The sequence below is a fragment of the Prionailurus bengalensis genome, chromosome A2 (assembly GCF_016509475.1).
Source record: "Prionailurus bengalensis isolate Pbe53 chromosome A2, Fcat_Pben_1.1_paternal_pri, whole genome shotgun sequence".
In the NCBI taxonomy this organism is placed as follows: Eukaryota; Metazoa; Chordata; class Mammalia; order Carnivora; family Felidae; genus Prionailurus; species Prionailurus bengalensis.
This window is the reverse complement of record NC_057348.1, coordinates 118,813,980-118,833,318: the sequence shown is the minus strand read 5'-3', so window position 1 is coordinate 118,833,318 and position 19,339 is coordinate 118,813,980. Positions and strand designations below refer to the sequence as shown.

Genomic DNA, 19,339 nt, shown 5'->3' with positions numbered 1-19,339 from the left:
CACCCGCTGCGTTTTGATAAACAGGGAGACTCGCGCCCGCTGTCTGTAGAGGAAGGAGGAGCTAGGGGGCGGGGCCAGGCCCCTGATGTGGGTGGGGCTCGAAAAGCCTTCCTATTGGTGGTTAGCGAAGAGAGGGGACCCGAGAATCTGATTGGCCTGGCCCCCTGTTCATAAGCGGATTGACGACCCCTGGCTCGCCGGGCCGCGCCTCTCGGCGTCGCGCTCCTCCCCTCGCGGGTGGGTGCCGACCCCGAACTGCAGAGCGCGTGCGCGCGCGGCCCCACGCCGCGGCGGATCCCGCCCGCTCCGCCGCGCACACTCGCAATCAGTGGGCGAGCCGGGAGCCGCGGAGGTCACCGCGGGGAGGCGGGGGGCCGGGCAGCATGGCAGCCTCCTTACGGCTCCGTGGAGCCGCCTCCGGCCTCCGGTTTTGGAGCCGCCGGCAGCGTCCGGCAGTGGCCAGCCTTGCAGTGGGTAAGGACCTCGCGCCTTCTCCCCCAGTCCCTCCTCTGGCTGGCCGCTTCTCGCTCCCTGACGGCCGAAGAGGTGTTTTCACGGGAGGCGCTGCGGTTGGATCCGGGCTTAAAACCCCCAATTTTGGCTGGTCCCAAGGCCTGGCCTCTTCTGCGGCTATCTCTCGCACAGCTAGTGCTTCGTCCCCACTACCCCCGCCCGGGATCCAGATGATTGGCGTTCAGCGTGTTTTTTTCGAGACTTAAGGGGTGGGAAGAGGTGGGGGTAAGGGAGGAGAATTTGGCTCCGGGGCGTGCTTTTTGGAGTTAGGAATCCGAGGACAATTGGAGGGCCCAACCCCAAGGGCGACCGGCCATCTACCCCTGCGACTCCTGGGCTTACAGCTCCCGTTGACCTTTCAACTCCCCCCCCCCCCCCCCCACCAGGGTGCACCCTGGCAGGCGAACCTTTGGCATCGGGGCTTGATTTTTGTTTAACCACCTTAATCGCGTAGGATGGTCTTACACAAGTGGTTGTGTATACAAACCAGGTGACAAGTCCAGTAAAGTTTTAAGTCACTTTTGATTAGCAAGGCGGGCCGCCCCTGCCGCCGTTTCTTTGCACTTCTGTCAAATTATCAACCAAGACACTTTCAGCGTCCTCAAAATTTTGGCCTGAAGCTATTCTGTTCCTTCCCCCGCATACCATTTTAAGTTATGACGGCTAATCATCGGCTTAGGAAGAGGCAGGTTTTAGATCCTCAGAGATCTAATCTTTGTCAGTTTTCTGGTGAAGAGCTGGAATGAATTAGGGCATCGCAGCAGAATTTGGAAAGTAGTTCTTGATTCTTCTTCATTCTTCCTCATTCCTGCATTTCTACTACACAGTTCTACTAATTGAAAAATTGGTTGATTTGTGGGGATACTGCCATTGTAATAAATAGTGGCAGTAATAGTTCTTAAAATTCATGCTTTCAGTAAGAGTTTGAGAGTTTTAACAATGCATTGTTGAGCAGTTTCATACCCAGGATTTTTTTTTTTTTTTAAAGCCTTGGTATTAATTTTTTCTGATCACTTAAAACTGTAGCAGGCTGGGAACTTAGTTCTTAATAGCTCCCCTTCCTCCCGCTGGGTAAAACCTAAGAACAGTGAATTTCCTATCTGGCTTGAGACAGGCAGGCTCCATGTGATTCAAGAGAACAGATGTCTGATACAGAATCACGGTAACAAGATACAAACTCACAGAATCGGCTAAACTTGAGTGGAACCACTGTTTGAGCTAACATGTATGTATTGAGCTACAAAAAAAATGCCTCCCACTTTGGAGATACTTAAAAAGTATATATATTAGTCACTTCTCCACAGTACTAAATGTAGCACCAGTTTTCACATGAATGTGCTATTCTTTCAGTTTTGATTAGCCAGGGAAGACATATGTGCTGTTTAGTGGTTTTACAAGGTGTTCTAATGATATTTTAATGAACCTTTGATGTACCCTTTAGAGTTATGAAAGTTCTTTCAAAAGGGCCGGAGGCCTAAAACTGTCATACTTGCCTCTAAACTCGATGGGTCTACTTCACAATGCTGGCTAGGCATATAATCTTGTTCTTTAGGTTCTTTGACCCAAAGGTGTATGAATATAGATTGATGATAAATTTTAAATATTTCATTTTTTGGTGATTACTTAAAACTTCAACAATTGTTTTTACTCAGTGGAATTGTTTTAAATGTTTCTGTTAACTTTACCAAATTTACTTTTATGTTAATTTTTTTTTGAAATTGAAGTCTTAAAAATTTTTTTTTAAAGTTTTACGTGCAAATTTAGAGTCTAGGGACATAAAGAAAAAGAACATGTTCAAATAGTAACATTATTTAGTGTTCTGAATTATGTGGGATACTTGTTTCCATATTATGTTTAGGATGGTTATATCATGGATGATACCATTGGAAAGATCCATACAATTTATTTACTAAAAAAAAGAAAAAAAAAAAGACCTAAATGTTCCCGATTAATAGCATATCCTAATTTTAAAATGTTTAAAGCATCAAAAAGGAAAAATAAAAGAAATATTAAGCTGTACATATATTACTATTTTATCACCATTTATTAAAAAGTTTTGTTTTGGGGGGCACCTGGGTGGCTCAGTTAAGCGTCTGACTTGTGCTCAGGTCATGATCTCGCGGTTTGTTAGTTCGAGCCCCACGTTGGGCTCTGTGCTGACGGCTCAGAGCCTGGAGCCTGCTTCGGATTCTGTGTCTCCCTCTCTCTGCCCCGCCCCTGCTCACGGTCTGTCTCTCTCTGTCTCTCAATAATAAATAAACGTTAAAAAAAATTAAAAAAAACCCTCCCAATTATAGGTCCTTTGTATTTATTGTGACTCATCAGCATGTACATGGAAAAATAATTTGTATCAGGTCATCTTAAAATGACCACCTAACCAAAGGTGGAATGGGAAAATTAACCAGCATCATGTGCAGAAATGGGAATAAGTTTTTAAGATTACTGGCTCTTTTTTGTATGTATGAAATCTATTTTCGGTTTTCAATTTCAAAATATTCTCTATTTTCAAAGGAACACATACTATAAATGAAATATGTGGCATTTTTCCCTTAAACCTCTAGGGTTGTACACGACACTCTGAAAAGCTCCGTGTTGTCCTTGGACCGAAAGTTGACCTTAGGCTGGTGAGATTACGTAGGGAGGATATGTATTTCTAAAATGTCTTGACTGAAATGATAAAGGTCTTTGTAGAGTAAGTCACCACCCTTAGTTTGGTAATAGTATTAAAGCAAATAAAATAGTTCTGACATAATATCATGTGATAGAGTAGGATACAAAGTCGTGTATACCTTATAATCTCACAATATAATGAGGAATTGCACTTAAAAGACTGGAAGGGCTGTGCAAAATGCTAATAGTGGTTATTTTTGTGTAGTGAGGTAAGCTCTTCCCCTTACCATGATACTTTTCATATTTTCCAGTTTTCTTCAATTTTTGCATTTTGAAATTTAGAGTAGCCTGGTTTTTGGTAGTACTGAATGTTACCAAGACATGGATAGCTTTGCCCCTGTCTCACTGGAGAAAAAGAACATAACTTATAAATTTATATCTGTGGATTTAGAAACTAATGTTGCCAAATTTTGTAGCTGGTTTCTTTATCATTCAACCAATGTCACCTGTGTATCGTGTTGACTGATTTTCTGCCAGCCCGATTATAGCTTTGGTCTAATTCTGCTGTTTCTACACATTGATGTGTGTGGCTTATTTAAAGGAAGATATATTATTTAAGTTTGAAAGCTTTTAGGGTAATGATTCTATTATACTTATTTGAATTTCTACCTTTTTGGGAGCATATTCTTTTTTAAAAAAATTGTTTATTTCTTTTGAGAGAGAGAGAGAGAGAGAGCACACACACACACACACACACACACACACACACACACACACATGTGTGAGCGGGCATGGATCAGAAAGTGAGGGAGAGAGAGAATCCCAAACAGGCTCTGTGCTGTCAGCGCAGAGCCCGATATAGGGCTTGATCCCATGAAGCGTGAGATCATGACCTGAGTTGAAATTAAGAATCAGGTGCTTAACCAACTGAGCTATCCAAGCACCCCGGAAGCATATATAAATATTGTCTGAGCACTCCTGATGCTTCATCTGAACTAAGAGCTTCTTTCTTTAGATAGAGAGCATCCCCTAAAATACTCTCTATCCCTTTTTCTAACACTCTGGCCCTCCTTACCTGCTAGGCAAAATGGGAATTTGGCCTAGGACTTGTACCCCAGTGCTGCTGCTTGACTACTGGATAGTGAAAGTAACAAATACTTATTGACTCTCATGTGCCAGTCACCATTTGACGCTTTACATGTATTATCTCAAGCAGTCCTTAAGTATCTTCAGGTAACCTGAACTAGTTACTCTTGTTGATAAAACTTAATGGTTAGTTAGAGAAGTTAAGTAACTTGTCAGTTCAAGGGCACACATCTAAGAAGTGACCTTGCCTAGATAGGAACCTAGGTCTTCTAAATTCAGAGTTCTTAAATAGGATCAGTAAATACTCTCTTCTCTTTTGACATTAAATCATATAATTATACTCTCCTTTTCTGTCTTTGCTCCAAGCAAAGAGAACAACTGAGGCCATAGCTGGGCCTCAACTTGAACCACTTACATCAACACTCCACTTCAGCTCATCTAAAATATCATTGCTAGAAATTGCTATACTGTCAATGTTTCAAAAGTTGAACTAGTCTTCTGGTTAATATCCCCCCCCCCCCCCCCCACCATTCTGTTAACCAACATGCTGTATATCATCATCCTTACACTTGGTCCTGTGACCCCTTTTCTTCCCCCAAATACATAGACACTTTTCTGCTCCCTCGTTTCGTTAAGTCCCTCTCTAGGTTTGTCTCTATCCAGCTGAGACTTCAGACTTATTTATAATCAGGGATTTCAGCAATGCCTTTAACAGCATTCTGGGTATTATTTTTTCTCCACCTCCTGCTCTTATTCTGGGTAACTTCTGTTGTCTGTGGTCTGTGTTCTTCTTGGCTGCCACTTAAGTAGTGTTACTGATAGTCACAGAAATTTGCTGATTAGATACAATCCTTTTGTTAATTTCTAGTTCATTCTCTCTTCCATATTCAGATTACTCACAGCATTTCCAAATATTTTATTCAGGGCTGTCAGTCTGTGGAACCAGTCAGATGTAGAGAGATGGCATCACAATGATTGGTTTAGTTATTTTTTTTTAAGCTTATTTATTTATTTTGAGAGAGAGAGAAAGAGAGAGAGAGAGAGAGAGAGAGAGAGAACCCAAAGCAGGCTCCACACCGTCAGTGCGAGCCTGATGCAGGGCTTGAACTCACACACCACAAGATCATGACCTGAGTTGAAATTGGGATTCTTACCCGACTGAGCCACCTAGATGTCCCGTGATTGGCTTAGGTTATTTGGAACTTGACCCTGGGTCTGGGAGGAAGGGATATTAGAGAGTCAACCTGCAATGTTCAATGGTTGCTGTAACACATTATCTTTGCTGGATCTACTTTATCACAATCTTTATGTTGTAATTGCTTCAGAACTGACTTTTATCCCCATATGCCCATTTGATGAAACCTCTCTCTAGTCATTCACTAATATAACATTATTAAACACTCATTATATGCCGATTCATCTATTTTACTTTATTATAAAAGTAGTTACAAAAGTTATATGCACATGGTAAAAACTCAAAAGATTGTAAAAAATAGTCTTTTCTCTAACTCTGACCCATCATTCTACCTCTCTAGATGTAACTACTGTCTCTTACATACTCTTACAGAAATTTAGTAAAAGTTAATGCATATGTATTCTTTTCTCTCCTTGTACATGGCATGTTATTATGTATAATGCTCTTTCTCTTTTTTTGGCTACATGACCTATCCTGGAGAATTTGTCATTATACTTTTAGATAACACATTCTTTTGAACATCTGTATAATCTGTCATTGTATCGATTTTCTGTGGATTATCAAGCGTCCTCTTAATGTATATTTAGTTTTTAATGAATTAAGTGTCCTGTTAATGTGTTTTTAGTTTACAGTTTTTCTGCTGTTACAGATAATACTACGATAAAATACATTTTTGTGTTCAGAGTTTATATGTAGTATGAGTCAGCAAATCATGGCCTATAGCTGGGCCCCTGTTTTCGTAAATAAAATTGTATTGGAATACAAGCACAATCATTTGTTTATAGCTTGTCTCTGGCTGCTTTAAAACTAGAGTGGATGAGTTGAATAGCTGTGACATAGGCCTCTTGGCCCAGAAAGCTGAATTTTTACCTGACCCTTTAAGAAAAACTGTGCTGAGCCCTCAGTATAGCATAAATTCCTAGACGTGGAATTACTGCCTCAGAGTACATGCATTTTGGTTTTTTTCCTTTTTAAAAAAATTTTTAATGTTTATTTTTGAGAGAGAGAGAGAGAGACAGAGCGTGAGCAGGGGAGGGGCAGAGAGAGAGGGAGACACAGAATCCGAAGCAGACTCCAGGCTCTGAGCTGTCAGCATAGAGCCCGACAGAGTACATGCATTTTAAATTTAAATTTCATAATAAAATTCAGTTGTAGATCATTTTTTTTCAAATTGCCATCCAGCAAGCTAACCTCATATGTAATTCTGCAGTGTGTGTGCATGTTTTCTTCAGTCCTTCCTTGCTAGTAGTTTTACCAGAGAAAGAAATTTGTTCATCTGATAAGTGAAAAACAGTATTACATTGCTTTGTTTTATAGTATTCCAATTATGACAGAATCGAGTGTACTTTTAAAATTTTGTCATCTACATATTTTCTGTTGTTATTTTGTGATTTTTGTCTACTTTAAAAATGGATTACTCGGGGTGCCTGGGTGGCGCAGTCGGTTAAGCGTCCGACTTCAGCCAGGTCACGATCTCGCGGTCCGTGAGTTCGAGCCCCGCGTCGGGCTCTGGGCTGATGGCTCAGAGCCTGGAGCCTGTTTCCGATTCTGTGTCTCCCTCTCTCTCTGCCCCTCGCCCGTTCATGCTCTGTCTCTCTCTGTCCCAAAAATAAATAAACGTTGAAAAAAAAATAAATAAATAAAAATAAAAAATAAAAATGGATTACTCATAATTTTCTTCTAGATTTTAAAGAGCTGTTTGCATATAAACTAAAGTAATGCTATGTCTATTTTGTGTTGCAAGTGTTTTTCCTAGTTATTTCTATTTTGTCATGTTTGTGGTATTTTTTCCATATAGTTATGCTAAGTTTTTTTCCCCTTTGTTTTATTATGAAAAGTTTCAAGCAGAAGCATTCAAAGAATAATACCATGTATATCTATGTACTCTTTGCTTAGAGTCAACAATTGCTACCATTTTGCCATATTTGCTTTATTTTTTTCCAAATATATTCATATCCTGCCTGCATCATTTAAAAGTAAAATGCAGATATCATGACACTTCAACCTAAATAACGCAGGGTGAATCTCCGTAGAAGGACGGTCTTCTCCATAACGAAACCATCACTGAAGATAATTAGCATTTCCATGATATGCATTTATACCCAGTTCGTATTTAAAATTCCATAATTTTCTTAAGAAGAGTATCTTTTATAGCTTTTTCGTTTCTTTTTTTCCAAATCATGATCCGTACAAACTTCACCCATTGCATTTGGCTGATGTATCACTTTAATATCTTTTATTTGAGAATTGTCTTGTTTGTTCTGTAAACATGTTGATTTTTTAAAAACAGCTTTATTGCAGGGCACTTGGGTGGCTCAGTCAGTTAAGTGTCTGCCTCTTGACATTGGCACTGGTCATGATCTCATGGTCATGGGATCAAGCTGTGGCAGGCTCTGTGCTGAGCGTGGAGCGTGCTTTGGATTCTCTCCTCCCTCTCTTTCTGCCCCTCTCCTTCTCATGCTTTCTCAGTCTCAAAATACATAAAAAAAAACTTAAAAAAACAGCTTTATTGTAATATAGTTGACTTATAATAAACTGTACATATTTAAAGTACACAATTTGATGAGTTTTGACATATGTATTTACCTGTGAAATCACCTCAATCAAGATAGTGAACATAGTCAACACTCTTCCAAATTTCCTCCTGTCCCTTTACGTACACAAATACTTGTAGTTATGTATTTTCACTGGATAGATTCCTACCTTGACAGTTGTTTCAGTACTTTAAAGATGATGCTGTACTGTGTTCTCACTTGCTTTGTTTCTGACAAGAAATCTGCCTTATCTTTGTTCCTCTGTATATAATATCTTTTCCTCTGGCTGCTTTTGAACATTTAGATTATGATGTATCTTGGTATAGTTGTGTTTAAGTTTCTTCTGTTGGGGTTCATTGAACCTGTTGAATTTTGTGGTGAAGATTTATAGTTTTATAAAATTTGGACATTTAAAAATTAAAAAAAAAATTTAAATATTTATTTTTGAGAGAGAGGAATAGAGTGCGAGTCAGGGAGGGGCAGACAGAGAGGGAGACACGGAATCTGAAGCAGGCTCCAAGCTCTGAGCTGTCAGCACAGAGCCCGTTGTGGAGCTTGAAATCCTGAACCGTGAGATCATGACCTGAGCTGAAGTTGGATGCTTAACTGACTGAGCCACCCCGGCGCCCCAATCATTTTCATCTTACACATGGTCATTTTCATCTTGCAAAATTCAATTTTGGGTCTTTTTGTATCTTCTTATCTCTACTTTTAGAATATATGAACTACAGTTCTTACAACTGTTAATATTCTTGTCCTCTAATTTTAATATCTTTGTCAGTTCAGGGTTGGTTTCTTTTTGACTTCTAAATGTTGACATTCTTATATATATATATATATATATATATATGTATATATATGTATATATATGTATACACACACACACACACACACACACATGCATATACACACATATACACACATATATATACACATCCCAGGCAGGCTCCACACTGTGAGCTCAGAGCCCTGACATGGGGCTCGATCTCATGACCATGAGATCATGACCTGAGCTGAAACCAAGAGTCACACGCTTAACCAACTGAGCCATGCAGGCTCCCCTGTTCTTCAGTCTCTTTAACTCTGCTCTCATTTGGCAATTTTATCAACTGCCATGATTTCAGTTCTCACCTTAAAGCAGATTGTTACCAAATATGTCTCTTTCCCATTCTATCTCTGAGATGATTATAATTAGTTATAATATTTCTAAGTCTGTGGGACATCTTTCAGCGCATTGACAGTTCACAGTTACTTTAATTAAAATGGAGATGGTCCTTTTTCGATTTCTCCACTTAGGTTATTGATAGCATTATTTTCTTGCTGTCACCTTTGATCTTTTCCTTATTTTAGTCCATAATCCAATCTACTGCTATGTCCTTTTACTTCTTTGAAACATCTTGAAATATTTCTCATTTCTGTCTTTTCTATGGCCACCATCTTTTATTAACTCTGACCTTATTTATGAACTCAATGTTTGCCCCCCCCCCCCCCTTATATGTTGAAATCCTAATCCCCCATGTGATGGTATTAGGAGTTGGGACCTTTGGGAAGTAATTTGGTTCTAAGGGTGGAGACTAACGAATGGGATTAGTATCCTTAGAGACAATAGAGCTCATCCTCTCACTCTATGCTCTGTACCATTTGAGGATATAAGAAGATGGCCATATACAAGCCAGGAAGTGGGCTCTCTCCAGACACTGGATCTGTTGCCACCTTGATCTTGGATGTTCTGGCTTCCAGAACTGTGAGAAGTAAATGTTAGTTGTTTAAGCCATTCAGTCGATGGTATATTTGTTATAGCAGCTCAAATGGACACAGACCGACCTATAGTAGTATTACTATTATATTTATGTTAGTCTTTGTATTAGTCCCAATAGTTTATTTTTGCTATTGTTACCCTTGAGGAGACATATCTAGAAAAATGTTGCTAAGGCCGACAGTGTCAACGAGATTGCTCCCTGTGGCACTGCTTCTTGCTTACAAAATATAGTCAGATTGTTTAGCATGCTTCCCAGCCTTCCACATTATGGTTGCATTGTTTGTTTCAATCTTAATTTTTGTTGTTTTGTTTCTTTGTGCATCCTCTAGGAAGAACGGAGGGCAGTGTCATACAGTGGTTAAAAGTGAAGAACCTAGAGTCAGATTTGACTGGATTTGAGTCTTGGCATTGCAGTTTAGTAAGGTCTTGGGCATTTTATTTAAATTCACTAAGTGTCACGGCTTTCAACTGAAAGGCATAATGATAAGATATGATGACAGTGCTATTTATAAAGTGTTTAGTATCTGGAAAGGAATCAAATTGCCAAGAATATTAATGTTTACTGTTACTAATTTTTTTTCTTGGCTTTCCTATTTCCTTGCATATACTCATGTTCCTTTTTTATATGGAGTTCCCTTCCTTCCTACTCTCCTTTCCATTTGAAATCCTAAAATACTCAGGTCAACTGCTGTCTTCTTTAAGTGCCAACCAGATGAATTCTCCATTATGTCAGCACTGTTTTTTATACTTCATCCTTGACTTTCTTGTATTAGTGTTCATGTACGTAGTTTATCTCCTTTTGGATTTTAAGCTTGTTGAAAGCAAGGACTGTATGTCATTGTGTCTCCTGTGGCATCTGGCATGGTACATCGGAGAGGTGCTTCATATTTGTTGAGTGTGTGAATGAATTGTGGTTCTGCCATACTTATTGTTTGACCTAGAGTGAGGTGCCTGTTAAATGGACTGTCTACAAATCACAGTCTTCCTAATTTCTAATGTTTGTAGTTAAATTGCACCTTTCTAAGCTTAATACCATTGTGTGGCACAATAGTTATTAGCATTATTAGTTATCAGTGTTAGAGTTCTCATACAAAGTATACTTCTCATCTATTTAATATCAAAATAAAATTTCAATTAGGTGTCATTTCTCTGTCATTGAACCCCTGGTGGACCAGAAAGTCAGACACAGGACTCCTATTATCCCCACTGTGTTAAACTTAGCACTGCTAAGGTGATGCTGCACAAGAATAATGCCCATATTTAACAGAAATGTTAGAGTCAATCATCAAGTGTAGGAATTAAATAAGCTTCTAACCCAAGAAGACCTCTATTTCTTTTTCTTTTCTTTTTTTTTTTTTTTTAAGATTTTATTTTTAAGCAATCTCCACAATGTGGGGCTTGAACTCGCCAGATCCAGATCCAGAGTCACACCCTCCACCAGCTGACCCAGCTAGGTGCCCCGGAAGACCTCTGCTTCTTAAGCTTGAGGGCTTCAAATAATTTGCTTTCAGTCAGGCTAATTGCGTTTAGATTAAATCGAAGGAAGAGCAGGGATTCATCAGTTGAGAGGACCTGGAACTGAAAGGGTGACAGTGATTAGTTGGTACGCTACACAGTTTTATCATGGGAGTCTTGGGGAGACAGGAGAAAGAAAGCTGGGAATGACCAGGGAAGGGGCGAGGGGAGTTATTTCTTCTCTCAGTAGTCTGGGAGCTTTTCGAGGGCAAGGACTGGATGTGTCCCGCTTCTGTCTATCTTTGAACTCTATCGTAGTATTTCATGCAGTAAATATTTGTTGAGCGGAGTCCTAAATCTAGAAGTGAAGAAAGAGTGTCCAAGGATGTTTTCATGGCAATGCAAAGTCCCTTTGCTCTCTCTTTCCAAAGGCATTACTTTGAATTGTGTGGCCCCAGTATGGTTTCCAAAGGCCTTTTGTGAAAAAAAAAAAAAAAAAATCAACTGAAACAAAACTTGCATGCAGCTCTTTAAAAACAATTTTTTTTTCCTATAAATGGAAATGCCACTCCTCTGAAAGTGCACGGAGTTGTTAACCCCAGCCACTGAAACTGTTACCCTTGCCATTTAAGGCCCATGGAAGCATCCCTGTCTTCTTTCCTGGAACCCAATTCATAAACTGGTGACTTAGTTGAAATACATTCTCCTGGGTTTAACATTTTACTAAGGTTCTTAAAATACCATCGAAGGGGGTGGTTTCCATCAATGTGGGTGTAGGAAGGTAAAAAACTTTTCCATTCTTGGACCTTGTCCAAGATAGATGTTTTATTGAATATCTTCAGTGTTTCATACACATTTAAAGGAGATAATATAGATATGGGGAATCTAGAATACTTCATGTAATAGTTAAAGTACTTAACATTTTAGAAATGATAACCTTTTAAAATTTATTGTTAAAAATGATAAAGGGATGTTATAGAGGTAGAAAGCAGGAGAGAGTGCTTAAAACTATGTAGTTGTTTCCTGCAGAACTAAATAAGAAGTGTGTCCGTACATGGTTGATGTCTTTATTTTTTAAAGTTTACTTATTTATTTTGAGAGAGAGAGGAAGCAGGGGAGGTGCAGAGAGAGAAGGAGAGAGAGAGAGAATCCCAAGCAAGCTCCACATTATCAGTGCAGAGCCCCCTGTGGGGCTCAAACTCTCAAACCATGAGATCATGACCTGAACGGAGATCAAGAGTCAGATACTTAACTGACTGAGCCACCCAGGCGGCCCCCATGGTTGATGTCTTTAAATGTGATTAGATCATTAGTTAAAACTAGCATTTAACAAAAAAGTTCTTTTTTTAAAAGAAAATTTTTTTTCAACGTTTATTTATTTTTGGGACAGAGAGAGACAGAGCATGAACGGGGGAGGGGCAGAGAGAGAGGGAGACACAGAATCGGAAACAGGCTCCAGGCTCTGAGCCATCAGCCCAGAGCCTGACGCAGGGCTCGAACTCCCGGACCGGACCGTGAGATCGTGACCTGGCTGAAGTCGGACGCTTAACCGACTGCGCCACCCAGGCGCCCCCCAAAAAATTCTTTTAAATAGAAAACATATAGGGGCGGTTGGCTCAGTCGGTTAAGCATCTGACTTCGGCTCAGGTCACGATCTCACAGTTCGTGAGTTCGAGCCCTGTGTCAGGCTCTGTGCTAACAGCTCAGAGCCTGGAGCCTGCTTTGGTTCTGTGTCTCTCCCTCTGCCCATCTCCAGCTCTCACTCTGCCCACCCCCTCTCTCTTTCAAAAATAAATAAACCTTAAAAAAATAAAAAAAAAATTAAAACAAAATAAAAACAATTGACTTTCTGATATGGAATGAATGTTTACAATAAAAAAATGTCACTGCCTCTGTTGAAAGTAATTTATTGAAATCAGTGTGTTCTAGGTCAATGGCATCTAAGACTCCAGTTGGATTCATTGGACTGGGCAACATGGGGAATCCAATGGCAAAAAATCTCATGAAACATGGCTATCCACTCATTATTTATGATGTGTTCCCTGATGCATGCAAAGAGTTTCAAGATGCAGGTGAACAGGTAAGGCCTTTTCTTTATATTTGTTCTAGATTTTAATGTTTAAAAATAGGGGTGCCTGGATAACTTGGTTGGGTGTCCACCTTTGGCTCAGGTCATGGTCTCATGGTTCATGGGTTTGAGCCCCACGTCAGGCTCTGTGCTGACAGCTCAGAGCCTGGAGCCTGCTTGAGATTCTGTGTCTCCCGCTCTCTCTGCCCCCCGCTTGCACTGTGTCTCTCTCAAAAATAAATAAACATTAAAAAAATAAATAAAAATTAAAAATAAATGTATGTTTCAATAAGTGACAACTTAGGAGTATACCCAATGGGATTGTAAACCTATTTCACTGTTAATTTTATATGTATTATGTATTGTTGTTGTGTATATATATATATATATATATATATATATATATATATATATTGTTGTTAACTTTGATCCAACATCCAGGTGTGCAACAAAGATTGAGGGGGATCTATTCTTGGGCAGGTGACTTGGAGCGTTTCCCAGGTTAGGTCAAAGGGGCTTGCTTTGGCTCTGTATTAGTTTTCTTTCAGTAGCATTATGGACTGTGCTGTGAAACCAGATAGTTTGGTGGAAATAGCTTCCTATGTTATTGAGGGCATAATTTATCTTAGGACAAGAATAGGCTTAGGTGTTATCATCAATAGCCAAATTATGGAAAAAGCCCAAATGTCCATCAACTGATGAATGGATAAAGAAGATGTGGTGTATATACATATACATACACAATGGAAATACGTGTCAGTGATTTAAAAGAATGAGATCTTGTCATTTACAACAACGTGGATGGAACTGGATGGTATTATGCAAAGCTAAATGAGTCAGAGAAAGATAGATATCATACGATTTCACTTATATGTGGAATTTGAGAAACTTAACAGATGACCATACAGGAAGGGAAGGAAAAATGAGATAAAAACAGAGGGGGGGGGCAAAACATGAGACACTCGTAAATACAGAGAACAAACTGAGGGTTGATGGGGGTGGGGTTTGGGGGGGGAGGGGGAATGGGGGATGGGCATTGAGGAGGGCACTTGGGATGAACCCTGGCGTTGTATGCAAGTGACGAATCATGGGAATCTACTCCTGAAGCCAGGATAATACTGTATGTTAGCTAACCTGAGACTAAACTTAAACAAAATAAAACAATAACTTCGCAATAAAGAAAAAATAGGCTTAGGGATAGGAAACTTAGTTTGAATCCCAGCTTAGATACTTCCCTGCTGTCTTAGTGGGGGCAAGTTAGTTCACCTCCGCTGATTTCCTCATCTGTAAAATGGAAATGTGGACAACCTGTGTCATTAGAGTGTGAGGCTTAAAGGAGAGAATATATGTGAATGTACTTCATAAATATTTTATGGCAGCACTTTATGAACAAATATGTTATTGGCCATAAACCAGGAGACAACCTAGAAACACTGTGTGCCCTAATGGATTACAGAGCTGAGTTAGGACAGACCTCTAGTGTTATGTTTTTAGGCTATCGTTTCAAGAATATTTGGACTAGAGGGGCGCCTGGGTGGCGCAGTCGGTTAAGCGTCCGACTTCAGCCAGGTCACGATCTCGCGGTCTGTGAGTTCGAGCCCCGCGTCAGGCTCTGGGCTGATGGCTCAGAGCCTGGAGCCTGTTTCTGATTCTGTGTCTCCCTCTCTCTCTGCCCCTCCCCCGTTCATGCTCTGTCTCTCTCTGTCCCAAAAATAAAATAAAAAACGTTGAAAAAAAAAAAAAAAAAAAAGAATATTTGGACTAGAATATATCCTGTTAGATGATAGTAGCATCCACTGGTCAGGTCTCATTTGGATTTGTTAAAGTTTATCAATAACTCACGTGACGGGAGATCATGTATTAGTAACATGAATTTGGAGTTTTGTTTTTTGAGATATGAAGGAAATTCTTGTACAAGTTGTAGAGTGGTAACTAAGGGCTGAGTGTAATCCCAGAATTGGGAGAATACTAAAAATTTCCTGAGAGATACAGAAAACAGCGAGACGAAAAATAAAATTAAACAGCTCACTTCTGGATGATCGACTTGATGGAAATGCTAAGAAATGTAATGCTTATGCACAGAGCAAGTTTAGGTTTCTGGAGATTTCTACCTTAGGGCAGCACATACAGGTGGAATACCTACTCTAGCCGTGCACGTAGTGCTGTGGAGAATGAAACAGGTTGAGTTGGATGTGGCAGGGTATTAGGTGCGTCTCAGGTGGCCAGACTAAATAATATGACAAGGGAGTTTCTTTAAAATTGTGTTTGGACTTTAATAAAGTACTGAAGCAGTTTTTGATGAGGAACGAATAATTAACTGTTAAGAGTCCTTTCATTTCACACAGGAACTATAAAAGTACTGTAGATAATCTTTGCTTACCTCCAAACAGAAATGGCATAGACTGAAATGAAAGTCACAGAGACAGGATCTCTCAGATCCCTAAATAGAAACCAGCAGATTCTAGGACAGAGACTAGTCATTGGATTTTCCTCCCCCCCCCCCCCCTCCCTTGAGATACATAAGTGGGTGTGAGGAAGGAAAGAAGATGGATTCTGGGCAGCTACTCCTCCCAGATTAGTGAAGAGTGAAGACTTGTCTCAGCCTCTTGTCTGTAGCTCCCATCCCTGCCCCCGGCACACGGTGGGAAAAGTTCTGTGGATGGTTCACACTGAGGCAACAGCCCGAAAGAGAGAATGCTCTGTTCCCACATCTCCTCTCCTTCACATCTCAGGTTCCCCTAAGACCTTGGCTCTGTGAGGTCCTCTGAGTGTTGATTGTAAGAGCAGTGGACGGTAGGAGAATGTGAAACTTCGGTGAAAGAAAGGAGAAAGATAAAGGCTAAGAAAGCTTTGGGCCTGAGAGGAAAATAACCATGCCATAATAAAATGAAGACGGTTGTTGATAAGTGATTTGTGCCGGCAGCCTAAACAACATTTTGAATGGTGGCAGTGTCCTTTGAACAAGTGTGATTTCCTAAGAGCACTACTTTGAAAGGTAATGTTAATATGAACGAATAAGTTCTGGTATATTGAAGTGTCAGTGTTATTATTTCATAGCTGTATTTAAATTTGTAAAATGTTGGGCAAAAGAAAAAATGAGTTTCATTCTGCTACTAAAAAAGCAAAGGCCAGATCTGGAACGGGATGGAAAAACGTAGGTGAAAATCTTGAAACTTCTTGCCGCCGTGCACAACAGTGTAACGGAAGGTTTAATGGTTCAACAGTTCAGAGCCTATTTGTGTTGACGCTTCCGTTTTGAGAACACGTGTCCCCTGCCCTTCTCCCAATATTGCTGTATCAGGTGAAGCTGATAAAATGGCAGCCAAAGAAAACAAGTCTTCCCCGCCCCCCCCATCCCACCCCCCACAAAGATTGCACAGACTGGCTAGTTGGTTTCTAATGTTGACTGTGCTTTCAGTGGGAAATTTGCAGGGAGAGAAAGTCCCAAAATAGAGATATCTGGATCAGAAAGCAACCAGCTGGTTCTAACGATCTTTGGACATTTCCTCGAAGAAGTGCTTTTTCTTTTTTAAAAAGCAAAAAGTGGGGATTTGGTATTTGATGTAACCTCAGAGTTGGGCTAGTGGTCCGAGGCACAGTCGAATTTTGGGCACGGGTGTAATCAGATTCCTTTCTGTCTGCCTCTTGTCTCTGCTTTGCTCAGTAGCTCACCCCTCTCCTCAAGGTGCAAGATGGACACCTGCTGTATCAGCTGAAGAAATGCTTTAGAATGTTCTGATCCTGCTTCAAGCCTTAGCTAGTGGTAGAAGGGTTATGAAGGAACCCTAGATGGGTTATGAAGGAAATAAAAACTTGACATGATAAAAATCTTTGACATGTTTGATGGTATTTTATTAATGTATTTGTGCCCTTAAATGTTAACCTATTCTAGGGGTGCCTGGCTGGCTCAGTCGGTAGAGCATGCGACTCTTGATCTTGGGGTCATGAGTTCAAGCCCCACGTTGGGCACAGAGTTCACTAAAATAAAAAAAGTTTGGGGCGCCTGGGTGGCTCAGTCGGTAGAGTGTCCGACTTCGGCTCAGGTCATGATCTCACGGTTCGTGAGTTCGAGCCCCACGTTGGGCTCTGTGCTGTCAGTTCAGAGCCTGGAGCCTGCTTCACATTCTGTGTCTCCCTCTCTCTCTGCCCCTTCCCCGCTCACGCTCTGTCTCTCTCTGTCTCTCAAAAATGAATAAACATTAAAAAAAAATTTATAAAATAAAAAAAGGTTGACCTATTTTGAAAGGGCATTTATAATGGGTTAAATATGTTATTTGTGGTCATTTCCATAAAGATGTGGGCATTCCTCTTTCAATATCCTTTTATCATATCCCTATTTCTGTTGGAAACTCAGGTTTAACCTACAATGATACATCATTTCAGCTTTTAGAATCTTTTATGAGAATGTAACCCATGGTAGTTATCAAGCTTTTGTATGTTAGAAATCATGAATTGATAAATTGTGAATTCAGTGATATAAAAATATAAACCCTGGAGGGTTTAAGCTCTGCCTGGGCTTAAATCTCGGCTCTACTATATGCTGGCTGTGTGACTTTGGTCCTGGAGAACCTGACACATAGAAAGTGCTGTCTTTGCTGTCGTTATGGTGGTTGTTATATCTCTACCACCTTGGTGTCATCACCGAGTCCAGAGTGCTTTGGAAGAGAGCTAGAGACATATTTTTAAATGAAAGAATGATGGAAAAAATTCAAACCGAACTAGGAGATAAAGTGAGTTGACAGCATCCCAGGTTAAGGATATATTCTGGTCTGTTCCTTCCGTCCCACTTTTATTTTGCAAAAGATACCGATTTCTGTTTTTAAGCAGTAGCATCAAGGGCATACGACTTGTGCTTCATTTTCATTTTTGTTGTCTAGGAATTTCCTTGGAGATGCTGCTGATCTATGCCAAAAGGCTTGGGACTTATATCATTTCTGTGTGCGTTTTCTGCTGGATGAACGAGGCTTAATTAGATGGTCTCTTCTTTTGTTTTCTCTTTAAAAACTTGGAAACTTCATCTTGTTATTCCTGGGTTGTAAGGCCGAGCATGTTTGGTTAAGTAATTCTCTTGGGATGTAAGCTGGCATCCACTCGGTTCTTGTTAAATGAGAACTTTAAAAGCCTCTTGCTGAGTGGGCTCCATCATGGTTGACCAAATGTTTCAAGATGTAGGCACAAACTGTTTTTGTCAGTTTTTCAAGTGTAGTGTAATTTTGAAGTAACAGTATGCTTTTCTTTTTGGAAAGATTAAAAAACGCGGAGTGAATAGTTGTCTGCTTCCGATGGATATGTGAAAAGGAGGTGCTGTTCCTTTAGATTACTCTGGGCCTTCATGCTTTCATCCTCCCTCCTTCCCCCAATCCAGCAAAGCAGATTTTGTCTTTAGTTCATCCCTTCTTCTATGCATTACATACCATTACATGCCATTGATGGGTCCTGGCATACAGATGAACCTAAATCCAGAGAAATAGGCGACAAAAATTCTTTTTTAAAAAACATTTTAAAAAATTTAATTAATTGATTTATTATTTTATTTATTTATTTATTTATTTATTTATTTATTTATTTTTAAATTTATTTTTGGGACACAGAGAGACAGAGCATGAACGGGGGAGGGGCAGAGAGAGAGAGGGAGACACAGAATCGGAAACAGGCTCCAGGCTCCGAGCCATCAGCCCAGAACCTGACGCGGGGCTCGAACTCACGGACCGCGAGATCGTGACCTGGCTGAAGTCGGATGCTCAACTGACTGCGCCACTCAGGCGCCCCTGATTTATTTTTTAAATTTACACCCAAATTAGTTAGCATATAGTGCAACAATGATTTCAGGAGTAGATTCCTTAATGCCCCTTACCCATTTAACCCATCCCCTCTCCCACAACCCCTCCAGTAACCCTCTGTTTGTTCTCCATATTTAAGAGTCTCTTCTGTTTTGTCCCCCTCCGTGTTTTTATATTATTTTTGTTTCCCTTCCCTTATGTTCATCTGTTTTGTCTCTTAAAATCCTCATGTGAGTGAAGTCATATGATATTTGTCTTTCTCTGACTAATTTCACTTAGCATAATACCCTCCGGTTCCATCCATGTAGTTGCAAATGGCAAATTTCATTCTTTTTGATT

At 40.1% G+C, this 19,339-nt stretch overlaps 1 protein-coding gene across 2 annotated transcripts in view; it reads left to right on the top strand.

Moving 5' to 3' along the window:
* The first annotated feature begins 204 nt into the window (after nucleotides 1–204).
* HIBADH (3-hydroxyisobutyrate dehydrogenase) overlaps nucleotides 205–19,339 on the top strand; it is a 116,593-nt gene continuing 97,458 nt past the window's right edge. Inside the window, exons 1-2 of one of the 2 annotated variants that reach the window (XM_043589157.1) lie at nucleotides 205–474; nucleotides 13,072–13,232. In XM_043589157.1, the coding sequence (XP_043445092.1) occupies nucleotides 384–474; nucleotides 13,072–13,232 (252 nt within the window). In that variant the 5' untranslated portion in view covers nucleotides 205–383. The remainder of the gene's footprint in view (nucleotides 475–13,071; nucleotides 13,233–19,339) is intronic. The other variant, XM_043589158.1, reaches the window with a different exon arrangement.